Below are 22,002 nucleotides of genomic sequence, written 5' to 3'. Positions count from 1 at the left end.
GGCTGTGATCCCGCGGTGGGGACCAGCACGGAGTGAGAGTTGTGACTCAGCCACCCACTGGCATCACCCCTATTAACAGTGGGCTTTGTGGAAATTAATTAATCCGCATTAATGAGGGGGTTGGATCGAGCCTTTCCCCTTTAATCATGGGGTATTTATAACATGGCAGCGCTGGCACGCTTCCAGCCGGGATACGCAGCAGCTCCAAACCATGGCACCGCGGTTCCCACGGCCACATCCCATGTCCCGGGGCTGCTCCTTGGATCTGGCCAACGCGGGGGGGGTCTCATCTCTGCACAGAGCATGGCAGAGGCATCCCGGATTCCCTGCATGCCATGGGGAGCGTATCCATGGGGATATCCCCATCTCCATGCCAGCACCGCCAGCAGAGCGCATGGGAAGGGGATCCCGCCCCAGCAGTGTTCTGGGGACCCACAGAGGTCCCTGGCACTGCTGAGCCCTGACCCACTCCCTGCCCCTCTCCATAGGGATGGGGATGGGTGGCCCGGTCCCCACCCCGCAGCCGTCACACCAGCTCACGGGGCAGGAATTGGCTTCCTGCAGCCCCATCCGGTCCATCCCCTTCCCGGGATGATGGGGGCCATGGGGACGGGACTTCCGCTGCGCCCCACGTCAGGGGACAGGGATGGTGGCTTGGGAAAGCTCCGGGGTGAGTCAGGGACGGGGACAATTGGGGTGAATCACCGGCCCCAAGAGCCAGGCGGGCCCGTGACTCCCTGCCTCTGGAATTCGGGGTGCCAGGATGGGGCAAGGAGCTGCAGCAGCCCCGCAACAGGATGCGGCCAAGTCACAGGCTTGAAGTGGGGATCCCTCCTCAGGGCTGTCCCCACGGCCAGGGCACAGTGACCCATCCATAGGGATCTGGTACTGCCAGGAGCCTCTGTGTTGGGATGAGAGCTCGGGATGCAGGCGCATCCCTGTCCCCATGCATTGTCCCATTGGATCCCAACCCCTGTGCGTGTCCGTGTTCCCCCCCAGCTATCAGGAATCACTGCACGGCACTGATTTGAGGGATGCTCCGTGCCATCATGACCCCCCCCCCTCATTGCCACAGCAGCTCCAAACCCCAGGCATGGAAAAGCCTCTTCCCTGCTCCGGCAATGGGCTGGAAAACCAAGATCAACCCAGCCCCGGCCCCAGCAACTGGAGCAACCGGTTGAACTGGGTGCAAGTGGAGCAGTGGCTGAAACCTGTTCCGAGCTGTGTGTAAACCTCCTGGCCCGGCCCTCGCTGCTCCCGGTTTGGTAAGAGCTTGTCCTGGGGATGCGCCGGGGCGGCCGCGCCGGCTCCGCTCATCCCATTGCCAGCACCGCCGGGAGCAGGACCATGGCCCCTCCATCCCGCAGCCATGGCCCCTGGCGCCCGTGCTTGGCAATAGCCTGGCCCAATCCTGCTCTCCGGCCAGGGCTGGGGATGGATGGGAGCCAGGGTCGGACACTCAGCCCATGGTGGCCCCGTGCCACTGCACACACCCGGACCGGGGCTATATTTAAGCTCAGGACCCAACGGCGATGCCCATTCCCGTCATGGGCAGCTGCGTCCCAATTGGGATCAGGCTTCCGGGAAGGGGTGGCCGGATCCTGCCCGCGGCCGCCGCACCGGGGACGGGACACGGCCAAGTGAGTGCCACCGGGTCCTGCCCTGCTTCCCCCTGGAAAAGCCTATTCCAGGCCCTGGAGCCGGTTTTCCATGGGGATCCCCGGCCCCAGGGTTCCCCCCGTCCCTGCCAAAGCCAGCCTGGGAGCTGTGTCCTGCTGGGAAGCGGCTCCGGAGCTTCCATCCAGGACCCGAGCTTCCATCTGGGACCCCCAGCTCGGTCTGGGACCCCCATTTCCATCTGGGACCCCAATTCCAGCCAGGAACCTCACTTCTATTTGGGATCCTACTTCCATCTGGGACCCCAATTCCAGCCAGGACCCTCACTTCTATTTGGGATCCTACTTCCATCTGGGACCCCAATTCCAGCCAGGACCCCTATTTCCAGCCAGGACCCCCAATTCCAGCCAGGACCCTCACTTCCATCTGGGACCCCTAATTCCATCCAGGACCCCAATTCCATCCAGAACCCTACATACACACCAGGCAGGGCCCCCCCTTCCCAACTCAACTGCTCCATGCACAGGACAAGACCCCCCCCACCAAGACCCTCCCCATCACCCCAACCCCTCCAGCCCCCCCCCCATGCACCGGGTGCCACAGGGGGTCCTCAGGCTCCTTTTGGGGTCCCAAGGCAGGGACACAGCGTTTCCCAAGCACAGGAAGCGCAGGAGCTGGCAAAGGAGGGAGCAGGATATAATTAGCCCCAAATTAGGGCTGGAATCCGGGATAAAGAGCCTGGCACCACCCGGCTCTTGCGAAAAGCCACACGGGGCAGCTCCCAAAGGAAAGGGGGGGGGGGGGGGGGGGTGATCCCGAGGTTGGGGGCTCCGCATTCCCGCTCCGTAACGAGAGCCGGGATTATCAGCGCCTGCGATGGGGAATCCGGTTTCCCGGCGGAGCCGTTGCTGCGGCAACCTCGGGGCTGGGATTGGGGAGCTCTTGTTCGCTTCACAAGAGGCTCCTCTGTGTGCGGGTCACCCGATAGCCCCCCCCGGGCTCCCCCCGGCTCCATCGGCTCCCATTGCACCGCTGAGGACACCGGATCCCAGCGGCCGGGCGGCGGGAGGAGGGAAGGGATGGAGCCGGCAGTGCGGTGCTGAGTGATGGGGGATGCCGGGATCCCACCGGCGCTGGGGCATCCAAGGCCAGGTCCTTCCAGGAAACCATTCCATGGTTTTAGGTGTGCTTTAAGCTCCCTTCCAAGCCATTCCCACGATTCCACGATCCTATGACCCACAGGGCACATCCATGGCGAAGGTGGAAGCGAGACCCAAACACCCCCCAAAGTAACTCAGCATCCCCATCCCATAAGCACTGATGGGGCTGGACGCGCTCCTCTCCACCACCCTGGACCGGTGTGGGGTGATCAAGGCCCCGGGGTACCATGGATGCGGGCTCCCCGTATCCCGGCCCCCGCGAGGGGGGCCCGGCGGTGCCAGCCGGACTGTCCAGCCCCGGTATCGGATCCTCCCGCAGGGAGGGGGCCTGGAGCTTATTTAACGGCCCCGCTTAGCCCAGCCTGGAGCACTCGGAGCAGCGCAGAGCTCAGGTGAGCCCAGGTCCATGGGTGGGATGCAAGGAGAGGAGGTGCAGACACCCCCCCCCCCATAGCCAGCTCTGCCCTATAGTGAAGGCCAAAGCGGATGCGATCGAGGGATGCTCCTTATGCTAAAGGGGGAAGCTGGTGGGTGCCCCCCGTAACCCAGTGGGTGCTTCCCCGCAGCCGGAATCATGGCATCGCAGCTGGAAGGGGCCATGGAGACGCTCATCAACGTCTTCCATCACTACTCGGGCAAAGAGGGGGACAAGTACAAGCTGAGCAAGAAGGAGCTGAAGGAGCTGCTGCAGAGCGAGCTGGGCTGCTTCCTGGAGGTAGGGATGCGATGGGATGCAGGGGGGGGGTCCCCGTTTTCCTTTCCATGCTATGGGGTATCCAATGCTGACGCTGTCACACACCCTCCCCCAAACACAGACCCAGAAGGACACGGGTGCCGTGGAGAAGATCATGCAGGACCTGGATGAGAACGGCGATGGGGAAGTGGACTTCCAGGAATACGTGGTCCTGGTGGCCGCCCTCACCGTGGCCTGTAACACCTTCTTCTGGGAGAACGCCTGACCCCCATCCCGGCCGAGCACCCCCGAAGCACAGAGCAGCCCTTCCCCAGCTCTCCCCCTCCGCTTCCCAGCCCGCAGCATCCCCTTGGCATCCAGCTCCATAATAAAGGCACCGACCCAGCTTCCAAGGCTGTCCCCTTCCTTGGGGATACCGGGAGCATTCCCTCTCCTAAGCCATAGGGAAAAAGCCACCCTGGGTCTGAGGGCAGCGTGCTCCCTCCATCGCACCCTGCCCCATAGGGTCTCACCCATTGGGGTGCAGGACATAGCGGGGGGGGGGGGGGGAATACGGGGCTCTGAGGGTCCGGGATGGGGGGGCCCCCACAGGCTGTGGCACGTCCCGGGCCCTGCGCCCCACGGGGCTGGAGGAACCGGTTCTTATCGGCTCGCCCAGCGGGAGCGGAGCCAGCGGCCCCCGCGCTGAGCCCCGCGCAGGGCCGGCAGCGCCATCGCCTGCCGCGGCTGGGGCCGGGCCCGCTGCGGAGCTCCCGGGGTTGGGGGGGGGGGGGGGGTAGCGGGGACGGCGTCGGGTCCCCGTGGGGCAATCCCGGCCGTGGGATGGGGTGGGATGGAAGGGATGGGGTGGGATGGGATGGGAAGGGATGGAAGGGATGGGATGGGGTGGGATGGGATGGAAGGGATGGAAGGGATGGAAGGGATGGGATGGGATGGGATGGATGGGATGGAGTGGGATGGGATGGGAAGGGATGGGATGGGGTGGGTGGGATGGGATGGAAGGGATGGGGTGGGATGGGATGGGATGGGAAGGGATGGAAGGGATGGGATGGGGTGGGATGGGATGGAAGGGATGGAAGGGATGGGATGGGATGGGAAGGGATGGAAGGGATGGGATGGGGTGGGATGGGATGGATGGGATGAGATGGGAAGGGATAAATAGGATGGGATGGATGGGATGAATAGGACGGGATGGGATGGATGGGATGGGGTGGGATGGGAAGGGATGGGATGGGGTGGGATGGGGTGGATGGGATGGGATGGGACGGGAAGGGATGGGAAGGGATGGGGTGGATGGGATGGGATGGGATGGGGTGGGATGGGACGGGAAGGGACGGGAAGGGATGGGAAGGGATGGGATGGGGTGGATGGGATGGAAGGGATGGGATGGATGGGATGGGATGGGAAGGAAGCGATGTGGGTCGCGCTGGTTGCATCCTTATTGCCCTGCTGCAATCAGTGCCCTTCTCTGGGGCTAGAGGAGAGGCAGGGGGGCAAGAGGGTAGAAACCACTTTAATACCCAGAAGAGCCGCTCGTGCGCTTGCTCGCTGCAGGGTTTGGCTCATTTAAAGGGGATGGGGGGGGTAAGAGGGGCTTAAAAAGGATGTGTAGGGCAGGGGAGGGAGGATGTGGGGTGTTGGAGGTGCTGTGAGGGCTGGAGCATCCCTGCTCTGCAGCCAGGGTGAGGGAGCTGGGCTGAGTCAGCCTGGAGAGGAGAAGGCTCCTGAAGGGGAGACCTTAGAGCAGCTCCAGTGCCTAAAGGGGCTGCAGGAACCTGGAGAGGGGCTTGGCCTGTAGGGCCAGGCCAAGGGGAATGGCTTTAACCTGCCCGAGGGGAGACTGAGATGAGCTCTTAGGCAGAAGCTCTTCCCTGGGAGGGCAGTGGGACACTGGGATGGGTTGGATGGGGAAGGTTTGGATGCCCCATCCCTGGCAGTGCTCAAGGCCAGGTGGGACGGGGCTTGGAGCACCCTGCTCTAGTGGAAGGGGTCCCTGCTTTGGAGCTGGATAAGCTTTAAGTTCAGTTCATCATCTCATCATCCCATCCCCATTACCATCCCATCCCCAGACCATTCCATCTCATCTCATCCCATCCCCATTTCCAGCTCATCCCCATCTCCATCCCATCCCATCCCCATCTCCATCCCATCCCCATTTCCATCTCATCTCATCCCATCCCATCTCCATCCCATCCCCAGACCATTCTACCTCATCTCATCCCATCCCCATTTCCATCTCATCCCCATCTCCATCCCATCCCATCCCCATTTCCATCTCATCCCCATCCCCATCCCATCCCCATCTCTATCCCATCCCCATTTCTATCTCATCTCATCTCATCCCATCCCATCTCCATCCCATCCCCATTTCTATCTCATCTCATCCCATCCCCATTTCCATCTCATCCCCATCTCCATCCCATCCCCATCTCTATCCCATCCCCATTTCTATCTCATCTCATCTCATCCCATCCCATCTCCATCCCATCCCCATTTCTATCTCATCTCATCTCATCCCATCCCATCCCCATCCCAATCCCCATCCCCATCCCCATCCCATCCCCAGACCATTCCATCTCATCTCATCCCATCCCCATTTCCATCTCATCCCCATCTCCATCCCATCCCATCCCCATTTCTATCTCATCCCATCCCCATCCCCATCCCCTCCCCATCCCTATCCCGCCCGCCCGAGGGACCCCCTCCCGTCACCAACCAATAGCCGCGCGGGAAACCCCAACGTCACCGCAGCCCACCCAATAGCAGAGGCCGTCGGGACGCGCCTGACTCCGCCCCTTCCCTTTGCGCGCCGCCGCGGCCGCCATTTTGGCCGCTGGAGGGAGAAGGCGGGGGGGGGGCTGTTCCTGTGGTACCGCCGCCATTTTGTCGCGGCCGTTCGAGCACGGCGGGAGCGGGCGGAGGGCGCTGAGTCTGCCCCGCGCCACCCGCAGCCACCGCTGCCGGGACCTGGCGACCGTCGGCTTCGGTGAGAGCGTCCGGTCCTGCCCGAGGGCTGCGGCGGGGCGGGGAGGGACGGGACGGGGACCGGCTGCGAACGGGAGGCCGCAGGGCGCGGTGAGGCGGTGCCGGGGGTGAGGGGGGGAGGTTGAGCCTTGCTTCCATGGATGGCGGCTGTTGCCGTTGTCGTTGCCGTTGCCAGGGGCTTGTAGGGCTCGGTTGCCGGCCCAGGGCAGGCCTCACCTTTCTCCCCTGCCTCTGCGTTGTTGAGGAAGGGGAAAAAAAAAAAAATGCTTTTAAACCGCATTTTTTGGTTAAAAAGCGGGTTCCGGCTGCCTGTTGGCTCCGTTTCTATGTGATCTGTGCTAAAACTCGGTAAAGAAAGCGGTTTCTCACTGGGGCTTGGAGCATCGGGAGCAGCTCCCGTTAAATCCCTGTGCTGCGCTCATAGGCAGCTCCTGTGGTGGAGAGCCCCATTAGAGCAGCGTTAGGTCCTAACCCCCCCCTGTTTACCGCTTACATCTGTCCCAGGTGGTTGTAATCACATTCAGAGGGTGAAACCTCAATGGGTTTAAGCCATTTGGGACTTCTGTAATGTAATGTCGAGGTTTTCTTGCGGAGGGGGTGATACCTGCCTTAAACCAAGGTGGCCTTTCCCTGTTGCTGATGCTGGGAGCGTAGGGAGCGTGGCAGTGCGTTGGAGCCTGCCCTAAAGAAGGCATTGAGGTGCTGGTTTGGTGGCGGGGGGGGGGGTGGGTTTTGCATCATTGCCCCTGCCAGTGGTCCCATTTCTTAGTAAGGATGAGTTAAGTTTGACTTGGGGATGTGTGAAGCCCGCTGTATCCTGGGTTTCGTGCTACCCAGCGCATTACTGCAATACCTGTCGTTGTTTCTGCCCCTCGAGGCAGGCAGGATGCGGTCATTTCGGGGGGGTTCCGTGGGAGATCCTCAGTGCTGTTTGGTTGAGGCCGCCTCTCCTGTCTTGCAGATTCTCTTGAGCTGAAGATGGCTGCACAGTCAGCGCCGAAGGTCGTGCTCAAGAGCACCACCAAGATGTCTCTGAACGAGCGGTGAGGAAGCCAACAGCAGCTTCAGCTCATAAGAAATCGTTGTCCTTAGTTATCACTGCCCACAAAAAAAAACCAAACCCACCCAGCCTGGTTTCGGCCCTCTTTTAAGCTCACTAAAGCAAGCCGATGGCTGTGCACCTCTGCCTTAAACCACGCCAAAGGTGGCACGCAAGGTTTAAAGGGCGAGCGTTTTCGGAGCGGTTTGATCCGTCGCGGTTTAATAGGAAACCCTTGCGACACGTAAATGTGGTGGGATGTGTTATAACCCAAGAGAGAGAGAAAAGCTCACACCCTCCCTTTTCTCTTCCACGTGTGTTTTACATTGATAGAGGCGACGCTGCAGCACGGTAGCATGTTACCCAAGCTGCAGGAGGCTTGCTGCTTTGTCCAAGGCAGACACACGTGCATGTGGTCTGGCCTGTAAGAGGCAGGCAGCGGGCCGCTGAACAAGCCCAAAGGCCCTTTAACAACGTTCTGGGCCTTGTAAGAGGCAAATGCTTTGCTTCATCTCCATCTCTTTTTCTCTCTCTTGCCTCGATTCCTTTATTTCTTCTGTTGAGTATTCCTCTGGTTTTCCATGCTGTTGAGCTCGTGCAGTTCGACAGTGGTCACTAACAGCAATGCAGTTCTGTTTCACTTTCCTCCTAACCACTCTTGGATTATCTTTTGTTGGTAGCATGGAGCCAGGGGGAAATAGAGCCGTGTTTGTGTTGCCCCTGCTCTAGCAAGTGCTGCAGGGAGATGGATGGAGAGGCCAAACTGGTGCTCAGAGTTATCCTAGGCAAGATGAGGGGCAGGGCAGGGGAGGCCTTGTTAGCCCGTTTTGGTTTGCTCAGGCCATATTCCCCATCTCTAAGTGTTGTTTCCCAGCCCCAGCACCCAGCAGGATGCAGATGGGCTGCTCCTAAGGAGGCTTGCCATCTTGCTGCTCCTGGATCCTCCTAAAGAGAAGATCCTTTGTGCCCCAAAGAAACTGCCAAGTGAAGTGTTTCTCTGAGCAGCCACGCTTGGGTCGTGGCATTGCTCCTATGGGGCACCAGAGGCCACCAGACTGTCCTTAGGGGGATGTCTTTTGTTAAGGTGCCTTTTGGCCTTGAGTTTTTAACCCTCTTGGGGGGTGAATTTTGTCTTTTGCAGTCAGATTTCCCTTTGCTTTTGTGTTCCTGTGATGTCCTCTCCCATCTGTCACGGCCATCTCTGCTTCTTGCTTGTTGTCATTCCTTCTGCCATTTCTAACCTCAGTAACCTAAAGCTTTCTCACTTCTCGATTAATACGCAGCATCATTTCTGAGTTTCCAGTTCTTGCACACTTGTGGAAAACGAGGAATACCTAATCCCATATGCCGTGACCTAAGTACCACTCTTTACGTAAGGTTCATGGGATCTGGAGATCCAGTCTTGAGAACCATGAAATGCCAATAAATGTATGTAATAAAAGCTTTCTTTAAACACCCGTTTTATTCGACCTTGAAGCTTTACTAACATGCTGAAGAACAAACAGCCGATGCCAGTGAATATTCGGGCTACCATGCAGCAGCAGCAGCAGCTAGCCAGTGCCAGAAACAGAAGACTGGCCCAGCAGATGGAGAACAGACCTTCTGTCCAGGCGGCTTTGAAGCTCAAACAGGTGAGAGACGGCCACGGGTTCTGATGCCTGCCAGCAGCACGTGGATGGGGGAAAATGGCCTTGGATGCTCAAACTGAGAGACCTGGAAGGGCCTTGCAGGAGATGCCGCTTTTCCCTTTAGATAAGTAATGCTTTTGTGACTCAGTGGTTCACGTTGGGGGTGTTTTGTGCTGGTTGTTGATGTCTCCTCTCTGTTTTTTCAGAGCAGTGGTTCTCAGTCTGGGTTTCTGGATCTGCGAGCGCTTCGCCTCACACTCTAGCTGCAGTTCCAACTGCTGTGGGTTGTTCCCAGTACTTACTGGCCAGTTGAGGCTGGTTGCTCCCATCCCCAGCTCCATCCTCTCCTGGTGCACTCCCTTCATAGCAGCTGGCTGCGAGGAACAGAGGAACAAACTGATGTGGGGCTGAACGCTAGAATGCAGGCCTGGATTTAAGGCACAGGGTTGAATTCTCCTTAGATAAAGAGTATTTATCATTTCACCTTTCGGTGCTGAGTCTTACAGATTGTGTTCCTCCAGTTGCTTTCTGGCAGTAGAGCAGAAGACCCGAGCACAATTGTTAGATCTTAATTTCCCTGCTGAAATGAGTGTGTTTCTCCCTAACTCTGGACTGAAAGAAGTGGCAGGAGGGGTGGCTGGTAAGAGAAGCTTAAAGAGGATGTGTAGGGCGCAGCATTAAAGGATGTGGGGTGTTGGAGCTGCTGCGAGGGCTGGAGCAGCTCTGCTCTGGAGCCAGGCTGAGAGAGCTGGGCTCTGTCAGCCTGGAGAAGAGAAGGCTCCTGAAGGGGAGACCTTAGAGCAGCTCCAGTGCCTAAAGGGGCTGCAGGAAACCTGGAGAGGGGCTTTGGACAAGGGCCTGTAGGGCCAGGCCAAGGGGAATGGCCTTAACCTGCCCGAGGGGAGACTGAGATGAGCTCTTAGGCAGAAGCTCTTCCCTGGGAGGGTGCTGAGGCGCTGGCACAGGGTGCCCAGAGAAGCTGTGGCTGCCCCATCCCTGGCAGTGCTCAAGGCCAGGTTGGATGGGACTGGAAGAGCTTTAAGCTCCCTTCAACCCAGACCAGTCTGGGATCCTATGAAATGGAAGCCTGTGGGGTAGGGCCTCAGCTCTGCCGCGAGCTCAAGCAGCAGCATCGCATGACTTGACTGCACCATTAGTTCCATGTAATTCTGTACATTCTCTCCCACATGAGGAGGAAGCCTTGGGAGTGTCTCCTTGGAAATGTCTCAGCTGAGCTGCCTCCCCACATAGCTGGAATTCTTCAGCCTGCCCCGTTGGGGGCTCACTCTGATAAAGAGGAATGCAGCTCCTGTTTAAGATCTCTTGAGGCTCCTGTTGTTAAGAGCAGGCTGTGGTGGCAGGCAGCCTCACAGAGCCTGGAAACAGCAGCTCTGGAAACGGCTTCAGGATGTTTGGAAAGCTAAGAATTTCACAAGTGATAAGTGAAACTGGATTTAAAGGGTGAACTTAGTGCTGAAGTGCTGCAAAGGAGCAGGGAAGAACTGATCTTTTGGCTTAGCTCCTAAACCCCTGTGATTTCTGTGTTCAGCGTAAATGTACTTCCATGGATTTCTGCACATAAAAGGGGGGCCGTGGGGGTATTTCGGAGCCTGGATTCTGTTGTGTTGCTCTCTGGGCTCTGGAAGTTGATGTGGCGATGGGATTTTCCCAAGTGCAGGCTATCACCAGGAGCATTTCTGATCCTCTGGGATGTGAGTGCTCTGCGAAGGGACCATTCTGAGCTCCTGTGGAGCACTTGGTGTGCGATTCCTGGGTCTGTGGTTTGCAGCTGAGTGCACGAGTGCTTAAATAAACCTCCCGTGTTCTGTCTTTAATGCAAACCCGTTTGTACTGACTGGTTCTGGACGTGCCTTTGTTTAGTAGCTGGAGCAGACCAAGGTGCTCTGGGGCAGAGCAGAAGGGCTGAGCCTCTCGGGCCTGTTTCAGCCCCAGGTCCAGCAGCTTAACTTTAAACTCGGGTGGTAAGTGACATCAAGGAGTAGTTGGATGTGGATCGTACACATGCTTTCTCTTTCCTTCCTGCTGGTGAGGCTGGGCGCAGGAGAGAGGCTCCTGGTTTAGGCTGTTGGGAATATGACTAAACTGGGATGTAAACTGTCTTAAGCTGGGATGTAAAGCCCACCTTGGTGAGGAGTTGAGCCGTGTCTGCAGCCCTTCTGTGTGAGCATTTGGGAGCAGGAGCTCCAGGGAATGGATTCTGGTGAAGAGCCCACTTCAAAAGCCAAACACACAGTGATGACTGTTCTGCAGCTGCTCTGGTGAGGGTAAATCTCTTCAGTATAGTTTGCTGCTTGTATAAACAGAAAAGTGGATGCTTTTCCTAGCTTTGTATGGAAACAGGATGGGGTTAGGGAATGATATCCATGGTGTGTGGCTCACAGATGTCACTCGCTCCGTGGAGGGAGGCTGGGTTTGTGCAGTAGGGATCAGCTTGGACTATCCCAGCAGAAGGGATCATTGGGCTGCCTTTAGGATGAAGGATCTGCTTGGCTTTGGCCTGAGCAGCACTGCTGAAAGCAGAGAGCGAAGTGCTTCCTTGTCTCTGGACAGACACAGGGCTTTGCTCTCTGCCCTGCACCAGTTCTCCCTCCCAGACCAGATTTGACTGCCTTTGAAGCTTGATCATCCATTGCAGAGAGCTGGTAGCCCTCTGGTTTCCTTACAGTGAGATACACCAGGGCATCACCCCTGTTGTGTTGATGGGTGACAACTGTGCTGGTTGTGGGGCAAGTCCACGATTGCTGCATGACTTTTTCTCCCCTTTCTTACACATCTTTTATTCCAGAAGAGCTTGAAGCAACGCCTCGGGAAAAGCAACATCCAGGCCCGGTTAGGCCGACCAGCGGGGCCCCTCGCTCGCGGAGCCATGGGGGGAAGAGGATTGTCCATGGGGCAGAGGGGTTTGCCACGGGGAGCCATGCGTGGAGGCCGGGGAGCCAGAGCTCTGCTGCGAGGAGGGATTCCGCTCCGAGGTCAGATCCCAATCCGTGTGGCACTGGAGCTGCTGGGCTGTCACCAGGGATGTTGTGGACAGCGTGACTCTGATTCTGTCGGAAAACTGATCGCTTTCCCGTTGGAATTCCCTCTCAAAGGTCAGAGCCTGCTGCGTGGAGGACGAGGGATATCCCCCAGGATGGGCCTCAGGAGAGGTGGCCTTCGAGGCCGTGGTGGCCCTGGAAGAGGAGGTCTGGGCCGAGGCGCGATGGGCCGCGGGGGACTCGGAGGCAGAGGTTGGTGCTCACAAGGGTAATAACACACAGCTGTAATTCCTTCTCCTGTGGTGCAGCCCCCAACCCCTCTGAATCCATGCATGGCATAGTGCTAAATGAGGGATTTAATTCCCAAAACACCCACTGGGGCTCCCTGACTGTGTCCACAGAGGGCTCTGGGCATGGCTGCTGAAGTTGTACCCATGGCTTGGAACAGTGGGGAGGCAGCAGGTACTCCTGTTGAGGAAGACCGCTCCGTCTCCTCGTGCTGAAGGACGTGATGCAGGGCCTGTGCAGACCACGAGGCTCTTAAACCCATCAGTCAGGGGGAAATGAGCAGAGGAGAAAGTCTGAACCCTGCAAAATAAACTCAAATTCAGCCTCTGGAACTGAATCAGTTTGGGGAAGTGAACCCTCTTCACCACAGGGATGGGGGAAGCAGGAGGAAACGAGACAGCTGTGCTGGGTGGTGGTTCGTGTTTCAGCCAGATGTGCTCTCATGATCCTGTGGAATTGGCTCCGTGTTTGTGGGAGCAGTTACCCAGGAAGCTGCTGATCCCTCCACAACTTCAGCCTGACACATTTGAGTTAGGCTGAAAAACTCCGGATTCCATGGCAAAATGGGCTTATAAGGGGTGATGCTGCTGCTCCTTGGCCATCAAAAGCTTCAGGCTGACCCAGAGGCGTGTGGAATCTTGGGAATCTCAACGGGGGGGTGAGTGTTGGAGCTGGGATCAGGCACCTGCATTCCCAAAGCCCATGCTGGCTGTAACCATCCTCTTGTGTCCCACCAAGGTCGTGGCATGGCCGGACGGGGCCGGGGCGGCTTCGGAGGCCGCGGCAGAGGCCGGGGCCGAGGCAGAGGATCGGCGCGGCCGGCGCTGACCAAGGAGCAGCTGGATAACCAGTTGGATGCCTACATGTCTAAGACGAAAGGACACCTGGACGCCGAGCTGGATGCTTACATGGCTCAGACAGACCCCGAGTCCAACGACTGAAGGGCCTTTCCCAGAGACCTTGTGGAAGTTGGTGTGTGGTGCCCGTAAAGCTAAACATGGGAAAAGCCCGAGTCCTGCCGGGAGGAGCCGCCGGCGTAGGGAGCAGCCCGGGCTTTAGTGTCTTCCTTTCACCTTTTGATACTCTCTGTTGTATGAAAACCTCTTCCTTTGGGGTTGTTTTTATATCTTTATTTTTCCTCTTCCCCCCCCCCCCAACACGAACGTGAACCCGCTGGCATTGGTGCTGGTGACACGATCCTGCGGTTCCGTGCCTCTTTTTAAGCTCCGTGGTGGCATTTTGGGATCACCCCCATCCCCAAACGCCACCGCAGGGCCGAGCTTACACCCAGGGCTCAATTTGAACCCATCTTGAAGCAACAAAAACCTCTTCCCAGGAGGACAAACCCTCGGGGCAGGTTTCCTTGTGGCGTTCCCCACGCCAGGCTTTGCCTCACCACCACCGTTTCCTCTCGTTGTCGGTAGCCAGCGTTGCGGGCAGGGCACTGCCCAGGTTGCAGACTTCCTTTAGTTGGGTTTTCCGATGGTTTTTAGATTAAAGTTTGGCTTCTTTCCGTTGCGTTGGAGCCGGTGGTTTCCGTATCTGGTGAAAGGAATTGGAAGCAGGAAGTTCAAATGACAGCAGGGAAGGTGAAAAGGAGTTGGGCCCCTAAAACAATGGGGTCCAACGTTCATCCTTTATGGTATAACCCCCTCTCCCCAGTTCTCCCTTGTGCCTGTGTAGGCAGGGGTCTGTACCCCGTTGGATTCAGCCATAATGTGAACCGTTCCAGTTCCCATGGAATCTTGTAGTTCTGGTTTGTTGTTAACAAAGGAAAAGTCATTATCAAAGCGGTTGTGGACTCTGTGCTCCTTGTTTTCCATGCAAAGGGGGATTGTTGGGCCCTGAGCGGGGGGTCCCGGGAAGCAGGGACAGGACCGCGGGCAGGGCTGCAGGCAGCCAGAGAAGATGCAGCGGGAGCGGGGCCCCGAGTGGGCAGAGCCGGCTGGAGGAGGTGAGTTAAAGGGATGGGGGAGCCCCATGTCCGTGTTAAGGGGTCCCAGGGTTGGAGGGAGCCCCATGTCCCTGTTAAAGGGATGGAGGGAGCCTCATGTCCATAGTAAAGGGGTCCAGGGATGGAGGGAGCCCCATGTCGTTGTTAGGGGGTCCCAGGGATGGAGGGAGCCCCATGTCCCTGTTAAAGGGATGGAGGGAGCCTCATGTCCATAGTAAAGGGGTCCAGGGATGGAGGGAGCCCCATGTCCATGTTAAAGGGTCCCAGGGATGGAGGGAGCCCCATGTCCATGTTAAAGGATCCCAGGGATGGAGGGAGCCCCATGTTCATGTTTAAGGGATGGAGGGGGCCCCATGTCCATGTTAAAGGGTCCCAGGGATGGAGGGAGCCCCATGTCCATGTTTAAGGGATGGAGGGGGCCCCATGTCCATGTTAAAGGGTCCCAGGGATGGAGGGAGCCCCATGTCCATGTTAAAGGGTCCCAGGGATGGAGGGAGCCCCATGTCCATGTTAAAGGGATGGAGAGAACCCCCTGTCCATGTTAAGGGATCCCTCAGGTGCTCGCTCAGCCCGTGCTGGGTCCGGGTGCTGCTGCCCCACGCTCTGCAGCTGCTGGACCGGGAGCTCCTCACCTTGACCCCCCCCCGCGGCCGGGCTCCTGCGCTGAGCTTTGAGTGTAGAACGGCCGAAAACGATAGAAAAAAAAAAAAACCAACAAAAAAAAACGATTAAAAAACCCCAAAACGATAAACCCAAAAACGCCCTCAGCGCGTTTTCGCCGACGAGTTCCGCGCGCGCCCCCTTGCGGACTACATGTCCCAGCATCCCCCGCGGCACGGACCAAAGCCTCCATCCTCTGTCCCTTCCGGACTACATTACCCAGCATCCCCTGCGCCGCAGACCAATAGGCTTCCAGCTCTCCCTTGCGGACTACACTTCCCAGCATGCCCCGCGGCTCCAGCCAGAACCCGTTCCCTTTACCCCGTTCCGGACTACATTTCCCATCATGCCCCGCGGAAGCGGCCTTTCCCGCCCAGCGCTGAGGGGACGCCATTCACCCGGCCGTGATGGCGGCGGGCAGCAGCCCCAGCACCGGCCCCGGCCCCGGCCCCGCGGCTCGGGAGCTGTTCGCGGAGGGGCTGCTGCAGTTCCTGCGCCCGGCGGTGCGGCAGCTCGATGGGCACGTCCATGCCGTCAGGTCCGGGAGCGGCGGAACGGGGCGGGGGGGAACCGGGGCGGACGGGGCCTGGGGGGAGACGGGGCCTGAGGGGAGCTCGGGGCTGCTGCGTGGGGACATAGGGGTTTGGGGCTGGGCTGTGGGGAGCGCAGGGAGCGTTTGGGGTGGGCACGGGGCTGGAGGGAGGGGTAATGGGGCGCTGGGTCCGCGGTGGAGGGAGCAGGGATGGGTTTGGGGTGTCCGGGCCGTGGGGCATGGAGCTGTGACCTCCGCAGGGAGAGCCAGGTGGAGCTGCGGGAGCACATCGACAGCCTGGCCACTGGTGAGACTGGGGGGGCGTTCTCTGAGACATGGGGATCACCTCCGAGACATGGGGGGCACCACCTCCAAGACATGGGGGGCACCTCTGAGACATGGGGACACATCACCTTCAAGACATGGGGGGGCACCTCCAAGACATGTGGGGCACCTCCAGGACATGAGGGGCTCCTTCAAGACATGGGGGTCACTTCCAAGACATGGGGGCCTCCTCCAAGACATGGGGGGGATCACCTCGAAGACGTGGGGGGGCACCTCCGAGACATGGGGGGCTTCTCCAAGACATGGGGGATCACTTTCAAGATATGGGGGCATCACTTCCAGGATATGGGGGGCATGCCCAAGACATGCCCCCCCCCCCTCCCCCCCCCACCTCTGCCCCCTTCTCCCCAGAGCTCTGCCGCATCAATGAGGACCAGAAGGTGGCCCTGGACCTCGACCCCTACGTGAAGAAGCTGCTGAACGCCCGGCGCCGGGTGGTGCTGGTCAACAACATCCTGCAGAACGCTCAGGTCAGCCCAGGCATCCCAATGGGGGGGAATGGGGAGCAAACGGGGGTTCCAATCCCCTCCATCCTGACGGCTGCCGCTGCTCCTCCTCCTCCCCTGGCACAGGAACGGCTGCGGAGGCTCAACCACAGCGTGGCCAAGGAGACAGTGCGGAGGAGAGCGATGCTGGAGGCGGCCGGGGCCTACCCCCAGGGGCTGCCGGGCAAGTGAGGCTGTGCCCAGAGCCCCACGAGCTGGGGGCTGCTGGGGGTGTGAGCCCCACAAAAGGACAATGATGGGAATGGGCCAGGAGGGGAGCAGGGATCCCCCCCCCACCCCGCCTTGGTTGTGGCATGGAGATGGCCTCCAGGGTGAGGAGCAGGGGAGAGCCACAGTTGGCTGGGCAGAGCTGGAGGTGCTGTAATAAAGGAGGTGCTGATGGGCTGACGACTGCATCCCGGCCCCTTTCCCATCGTGGGTCTTGCACTCGAACCAACCAGGACGTGCTCCAAAAGGGGGGAAACGTTTTAATGGGCAGCTTATAAAAACACAGCCAAGGGAGAGGTCGTGGGCTCGTTCCTCTGCTCAGGTTCTAGCACAGCCTCTGCTTGGGGCACTGCAGCAGCCCCCAAGGCTTTCCATGGGCACCTTCACTCCTGCGTCTCCATGCTCTCCTCTTCCTCACCTGCAGCAGGTTCCTCCTGGTTCTCTTCTTCCTCTTCCCCTTCTTTCTTCTCTGGAGGCTTCTCATAAGCCTTCTCGGAAGGCGTCACTATCACCCCATCCCACGTGGACATCTCCGAAGCCAGGTCTGCAAACCCAACACGAGGGGAGGGCTTGGAGCAGCACAGCCAAACCCCAGCCCCATGGAAGCCTTCCCGTTGCTCCAGGAGGCTTCCCAGCAGCTCAGTGAGAGCCCCCACGGTGCCAGGCGTTGGCCCCAGCCCCACTTACAACTGGCATCACCCTCTTGGCCAAGGATTTTCCTGTAGCCTCCATGGGAGAGGATGCGGACGAGGGTCTGCGCCGTGTAGCACACCATGTCCTGCAGGGGAAGAGGGCCCGGTCAGGGCCCGGAGGGGTCCTGATCCCGTCCCACAGCAGGGCAGGAGCTCACCTGCTGCTCCAGGGTCATGACCGTGTGGACTCGGAAGTTCCCACTCTCACAGGGATCCGTGATGCCCACGGAGCCGGGGAGGAAGAGCCCCGCAGCCAGGATCTGGAGGCAGCGCCTATGGGATGAGATGGTCTGAGGTTAGGAGGGAGACCATTCCAGCACGGAAAGGTCCCTTCAAGCCCATCAGATGAGATGGTTTGAGGTTAGGAGACCATTCCAGCATGGAAAGGTCCCTTCAAGCCCATCAGATGAGATGGTTTGAGGTTAGGAGACCATTCCAGCATGGAAAGGTCCCTTCAGGCCTATGGGATGAGATGGTCTGAGGTTAGGAGGGAGACCATTCCAGCACGGAAAGGTCCCTTCAAGCCCATCAGATGAGATGGTTTGAGGTTCGGAGACCATTCCAGCATGGAAGGGTCCCTTCAAGGCTATGGGATGAGGTGGTTTGAGGTCTGGAGACCATTCCAGCATGGAAAGGTCCCTTCAAGGCTATGGGATGAGATGGTTTGAGGTTCGGAGACCATTCCAGCATGGAAAGGTCTCTTCAGGCCTATGGGATGAGATGGTTTGAGGTCTGGAGACCGTTCAGCATGGAAAGGTCCCTTCAAGGCTATGGGATGAGATGGTTTGAGGTTCGGAGTGAGACCATTCCAGCATGGAAAGGTCCCTTCAAGCCTATGGGATGAGATGGTTTGAGGTTAGGAGACCATTCCAGCATGGAAAGGTCCCTCCAAGGCTATGGGATGCTGCTGCTTTCCTTGGATGTGTTCAAAACAGGGATTTCTAGGAGGGAAGGAAGCAGCCCCAGACCTGTAGGCGATGTTGAGAGCCAGGGGCTGCCGGGTGGGGTTGTTCATCACAGCGTAGTGGCCCTGCAGAGGTGAACACACAAAGAGGGCGTTGGGATGAGAGGCCGGGAACGCCGCTGCCGGCATTCCCGTCGTCTGCTCACCAGCAGGTCCAGGATCCAGGGCGTGAGGGGCTCGAAGCCGGGGAATCGAATCCTCAGGTCCTTCAGCAGCCGGATCAGGACCTTCACCCTGGGGCAGACAACGGGAAGGCGGCTCAGGAGAGGCTCTTCCAGGGCGGAATTCCCACTGGAGGCCCCAACTCACGTGGACTGCGACGCGTTCTCCTCGAACCAGCGCGCGTGCCTGATGGCAGCCAGGGCGCTCTGCAGCACCTTGATGTCCACTGCAAGTACAGCACAAAGGGTTGGGTTTAACGGGAAGGAGCACAGGGATGGGCCTTTGGGAAGCTCCCCGGGCCCCAGGAAGGGTTCCCCCCCGTGGGCAGCAGGGAGCCCTCACGGTGCAGCTCCGGGTCCAGCTTGCGCAGGTTGGGGGGCACCGTGGTGATGAGGATCTTCACCGTGGCGTCGGCCGAGCTGATCTCAAAGCCCGTCTCGTTGGTCAGCATGGTCAGGACTGGGGACACAGAGGGAGAATTCCTCATGGAAGGGCTGGGGGGGGGACAGGACACCAGCAAAGGGGGCACATACCCCAGCTGGGCACCAGGGCTCAAGGGGTTTGAGCTGCAGTGGTTGCCCCCCTCAAGCCCATAGGGACAGAGGCCCCATCCCACCTTCACCAGGGTCCTGAGCTCGCAGGCTCTCCACAACTTTGTTCCCCAAGGCTGCCACCGCTTCCACTGGGAAGAAGGAGAAGGAGCAGGGGTGAGAGCAGGGCTGAGGCTGGCGCCAGGAGGAGGACACGCGGCCAGCACTCACGGGTGGGTAAGATCTTGAGGATCACCACCAGATCGGCCACGTTGTGGCCTGTGGTCATGGTCCCCTTCTTGTAGGAGCCCACCTGACGAACCTCCTCAATTTGCTGTGGGGAAGAGCAGAGCAACCATGAGGAAACGCAACCCACGGGCCACATCCGAGCATCCCTCGGAGGCAGGTTTGGGAGCAGGAACATGGAATTCCACACACACACACACCCCCCCCATCTCCCCCCTGCTTTTGGCCTCACCACTTCGAACGTCCCCGGTGCCACGATCAAGTTGTCGATCACGTTGTTTATCTTGGTCACCAGGGAAAGGATGGAGGCCTGGAAAGGAAGTGCATGGAAGGGGGGGTGGGTCAGTTCTGTCCGTCCCCCCCCCTCAGAACACCCAGCACCACGCACACAGCCCTGCTCTGTAATGGAGACCCACACTGAAACCCCACTGCCCGCAGACCTCTGCTCCCGTAGCACCTGCAGGGCCCCTCCCTGAAGCACGCTGCAGCCCACGCTCCGGGCTCCCTAACCCCCTGCTCCCATGCAGCCAAAGGGCTCTGACCCAGAACCTGTTCGGCAGCAGTGGGAGCCAGGTCCTGGTTCCTCTTGAGCAGGGCCTCGCTGAAGGCGGTCTCATCCGCGGCCGGCTTCACGCGGGGAAAAGCCATTTCACACTGGAAAAGGGAGCAGGGATGAGCTCCATCCTGCCCCCAGAGCCTGGACCACACTGTGGTGCCTTCAGAACCACACTGTCACGTTGTCCAGCATGCAGGCAGGGCAGGTCTAACGAGGAAGGGGTTTAGGGAGAGGGGTTTCAGTCCCTGGAACGGATGATTCAATGCATCTGTTTGCTCTGGATGTCACAGGTCCTAAAGGGAAGACGTGGGGCGGGAGGAGGGAATCAGGTCCTCGTCTAAAGGGGGTACATGCACGTTGCTGCTGCTCCTTGTGAGGAAGCAGCTCTTCCCGGTGCGGGTGATGGGACACTGGAATGGGGTGAACGGAGCAGCTGCGCCTGCCCCATCCCTGGCAGTGCTCAAGGCCACGTTGGACACAGGCGCTTGGACCAGGAGGAGTTTTAAGCTCCCTTCCTCCCAATGCAGCGCGATTCCACCACTGACACAGCCCAAAGAGCCTGGAGAGCACCCGATGGGCCCAGCTCCAGGGTCTGGGTGACAAAGAGCTGGGGGTCCTGGGGTGGGGAGAGGCAGAAAAGCCTCACTGGAAGCACTGACTGTGGGTGCTACCCCACTGCATCCCAGGTAACACAAAGACTCCGCACAAGGCGATCTACGTGGGGTTGGTTACGGAACCAACAGCATCTCCAGTGTGCTCCTTGCCTCCGGCTACCCTAAACCATCCCCAGCACACTGGGGGTGTGGATGCAGCTTTACACGAGTTGTCCCCTGCACACAGCTTACTCACGACATAGAAATCAAAGGGGATGTGCGGCACAAAGGGCCGGAACCTAAAGGGATAAAAGAAGACAAGAACCAACTTTATCCTCTGATGGGGAAGGGGGGGATCCCAACCACCCCACAGCCCAGCCCGGAGACGCCGGAAAAGCCCTATAGAAACGGGAAAGGCTTCTTCTGAGCCCCGCTATCCATAGCTCAGCCCCACACCCCGGTGCCTACGGGCAATGGCCGCGCACCGGGGCTCCCCTGTGCCCACCGGCCCGGAGGGGCCGCTCCATTCCAACCCCCCCCCCCCCATCGGTGCTCTACTCCTCATCGTTCTCCTGCACTACGCTGCCAGCTCCGTTCCCCCCCCCAATCCCCGGCTCCTGCCGCCCCACAGCGCGGCCGCAGCGGCCGCGGGCCCCCCCCGCTAGGTCCTGCCGTGCTAAAGAGCCACCCTCGCTAGAGCAGAAGCCAGACTCGCCCACTGCCAGGGCCTCCCCTGGAACCAAAGCGTCCGCCGCGGCCTCTGCCTCGGTCGCCCCTGCGGGAGAGGGAAGGGAACGGCGTTAACGGGGACCGGGACCCCCCCATCCCCATCCCATTCCCATCATCCCCATTCCCATCCCATCCTATTCCCATCCCTGTCCCCATTCCTATCCCATTTTCATCCCATTCCCATTCCATCCCCATTCCCATCATCCCCATCCCATCCCTATCCCCATTCCCATCCCCATCCTATTCCCATTCTCATCCCATCCCCATCCCTATCCCATTGCTATCCCCATTCCCATCCCATCCCCATTTCCATACCCATTCCCATCCCGTCCCCATTCCCATCCCCATCCCTATCCCCATTCCCATCTCTATCCCCATCCCTTCCCCATTCCCGTCCCCATTCCCATCCCATCCCCATTCCCATCTCTATCCTCATCCCTTCCCCATCCCATCCCCATTCCCGTCCCCATCCCCATTCCCACCCCCATCCCATTCTGATTCCAGTCCCCATTCCCATCCCATCCCCATCCCCATTCCCGTCCCCATTCCCATCCCATCACCATCCCCATTCCCGTCCCCATCCCCATTCCCGTCCCCATTCCCATCCCATCCCCATTCCCGTCCCCATTCCCATTCCATCCCATCCCCATTCCTATTCCCATTCCCGTCCCCGCACCTCATGATCCCGCCGTGCCCAACAATGAGACCCCGCCGCTCTGCGCTGCCGGCACCACGCAACAACCTCTCCCCCTATTGGCTCACGCAGGCTTAGGCCCGCCCACTGCCAGCGCGGAGGTGACACGCTATTGGCTCAAGCAGATGTCGATCAAAGCGTGGGGGGGGGAACAAGAGCGGTGATGGCGCGGGTGGCCGCTGGAGGGCGCGCGATGGGCAGTAACACAGCAGCGGGTGGTGC

At 59.3% G+C, this 22,002-nt stretch overlaps 4 protein-coding genes across 7 annotated transcripts; 3 read left to right on the top strand and 1 right to left on the bottom strand.

The window, feature by feature from the left end:
* Positions 1-1,515: 1,515 nt before the first annotated feature.
* Positions 1,516-3,857, top strand: S100A1 (S100 calcium binding protein A1). Of its 2 annotated transcripts, XM_062631759.1 has the most exons (4): positions 1,623-1,640; positions 3,097-3,169; positions 3,344-3,492; positions 3,593-3,857. In XM_062631759.1, exons 3-4 carry the CDS (start codon positions 3,352-3,354, stop codon positions 3,734-3,736), a joined length of 285 nt encoding a protein of 94 aa, XP_062487743.1. In that variant the 5' UTR covers positions 1,623-1,640; positions 3,097-3,169; positions 3,344-3,351; the 3' UTR covers positions 3,737-3,857. The 2 variants fall into 2 exon arrangements, with proteins under 2 accessions (XP_062487742.1, XP_062487743.1); XM_062631758.1 differs by lacking the exon at positions 3,097-3,169 and having other exon boundaries at positions 1,516-1,640.
* A 2,441-nt stretch (positions 3,858-6,298) lies between these two features.
* CHTOP (chromatin target of PRMT1) lies at positions 6,299-13,935 on the top strand. 2 transcript variants are annotated; one of them, XM_062631749.1, is made up of 6 exons: positions 6,299-6,457; positions 7,418-7,499; positions 8,973-9,126; positions 11,933-12,116; positions 12,237-12,374; positions 13,149-13,935. In XM_062631749.1, the coding sequence occupies exons 2-6, from the start codon at positions 7,435-7,437 to the stop codon at positions 13,349-13,351; spliced, it is 744 nt and encodes a 247-aa protein (XP_062487733.1). In that variant the 5' UTR covers positions 6,299-6,457; positions 7,418-7,434; the 3' UTR covers positions 13,352-13,935. The 2 variants fall into 2 exon arrangements, with proteins under 2 accessions (XP_062487733.1, XP_062487732.1); XM_062631748.1 differs by having other exon boundaries at positions 11,930-12,116.
* A 1,472-nt stretch (positions 13,936-15,407) lies between these two features.
* Positions 15,408-16,817, top strand: SNAPIN (SNAP associated protein). Its single transcript, XM_062631747.1, has 4 exons — positions 15,408-15,562; positions 15,817-15,863; positions 16,253-16,371; positions 16,474-16,817. The coding sequence occupies exons 1-4, from the start codon at positions 15,432-15,434 to the stop codon at positions 16,576-16,578; spliced, it is 402 nt and encodes a 133-aa protein (XP_062487731.1). The 5' UTR covers positions 15,408-15,431; the 3' UTR covers positions 16,579-16,817.
* Positions 16,818-16,854: 37 nt separating this feature from the next.
* Positions 16,855-21,857, bottom strand: ILF2 (interleukin enhancer binding factor 2). Of its 2 annotated transcripts, none has more exons than XM_062631746.1 (14): positions 21,763-21,857; positions 21,093-21,132; positions 20,614-20,658; positions 19,758-19,862; positions 19,441-19,518; positions 19,194-19,296; positions 19,049-19,114; positions 18,775-18,891; positions 18,580-18,658; positions 18,417-18,504; positions 18,275-18,336; positions 17,465-17,579; positions 17,302-17,392; positions 16,855-17,158 (listed from the first exon to the last, which is right to left on the bottom strand). In XM_062631746.1, exons 1-14 carry the CDS (start codon positions 21,765-21,767, stop codon positions 16,998-17,000), a joined length of 1,155 nt encoding a protein of 384 aa, XP_062487730.1. In that variant the 5' UTR covers positions 21,768-21,857; the 3' UTR covers positions 16,855-16,997. The 2 variants fall into 2 exon arrangements, with proteins under 2 accessions (XP_062487730.1, XP_062487729.1); XM_062631745.1 differs by having other exon boundaries at positions 20,614-20,656; positions 21,073-21,132; positions 21,763-21,843.
* Positions 21,858-22,002: the final 145 nt, after the last annotated feature.

Source organism: Pezoporus occidentalis, unplaced genomic scaffold (assembly GCF_034315485.1).
Source record: "Pezoporus occidentalis ecotype Australia unplaced genomic scaffold, CSIRO_AGI_Poc_V1 ctg373, whole genome shotgun sequence".
Lineage (NCBI taxonomy): Eukaryota > Metazoa > Chordata > Aves > Psittaciformes > Psittacidae > Pezoporus > Pezoporus occidentalis.
The sequence above is the reverse complement of the archived record's forward strand: the minus strand, read 5'-3'. Positions and strand labels throughout refer to the sequence as shown.